Source organism: Cyprinodon variegatus, unplaced genomic scaffold, assembly GCF_000732505.1.
Source record: "Cyprinodon variegatus isolate N-32 unplaced genomic scaffold, C_variegatus-1.0 Scaffold1613, whole genome shotgun sequence".
NCBI lineage: Eukaryota > Metazoa > Chordata > Actinopteri > Cyprinodontiformes > Cyprinodontidae > Cyprinodon > Cyprinodon variegatus.
In genome coordinates, this window is record NW_015152066.1 from 113,889 (window position 1) to 114,694 (window position 806).

The 806-nt window shown below is 64.9% G+C and overlaps 1 protein-coding gene across 2 annotated transcripts in view; it reads left to right on the forward strand.

The window, feature by feature from the left end:
- Positions 1–806, forward strand: part of tmem168 (transmembrane protein 168) — a 7,206-nt gene that overhangs the window by 3,638 nt on the left and 2,762 nt on the right. The window contains exon 4 of one of the 2 annotated variants that reach the window (XM_015404011.1): positions 207–803. In XM_015404011.1, the coding sequence (XP_015259497.1) occupies positions 207–757 (551 nt within the window). In that variant the 3' untranslated portion in view covers positions 758–803. The remainder of the gene's footprint in view (positions 1–206; positions 804–806) is intronic. The other variant, XM_015404010.1, reaches the window with a different exon arrangement.

Here is an 806-nt window from a genome sequence, read left to right on the forward strand (position 1 = left end):
GGCGCCATGGCAGGTGGGGCGGGCGCCATGGCAGGGGGGACGGGGGCCATGGCAGGTGGGACGGGCGCCATGGCAGGTGGGGCGGGCGCCATGGCAGGGGGGACGGGGGCCATGGCAGGTGGGACGGGCGCCATGGCAGGTGGGACGGCGCCGGCCGGAAACTGGTTGAAAGGTTCTGATTGATGATTGATCTTTGCGTCCATCAGGTGGAGACGTCCTCCGTCTGGATCAGCTGTTGGAGTGGTGGCGGGAGAAGAACGGCGCCTTCTGCTCACGCCTCATCATCGTCCTGGACTGCGAAAACTCGTTGCCCTGGGTGAAGGAGGTGAGGCGCGTGGAGGGGCTGTACGCGGCTGTGCAGGGGGCGTCCCTCGCCCGGGTGGCTGACGTGGAGAAGCGGGAACGCCCGCAGCTCGGAGACTTCACCGCTCAGTGGGTCGACTACAACTGCAACCCCAACAGCAGCGTCCGGTGGTCCCACAGAGGCGGGGCGGTCTCCGCCGCCTATGGCGTCTCCAAAGACTGGAGCGACTACACCCTACACCTACCAACAGGAAGTGACGTCACCAACCACTGGAGAATGTACTTCCCTCGGCTGACCTACCCGGTGGTCCAGCTGGCGCTGTGGTGCGGCGGCCTGAACCTGCTGTGGATCTGCAGCGCCTGTCTGCGCTTCCTGAGGAGAATCAAGATGAACTGGTTTCCACCGGCGGTACTGGACACGGAGCAGGGCTTCAAACTGGTCCGATCCAACTGAACTGGTTCCACCGGCGGTACTGGACACGGAGCAGGGCTTCAAACTGGTC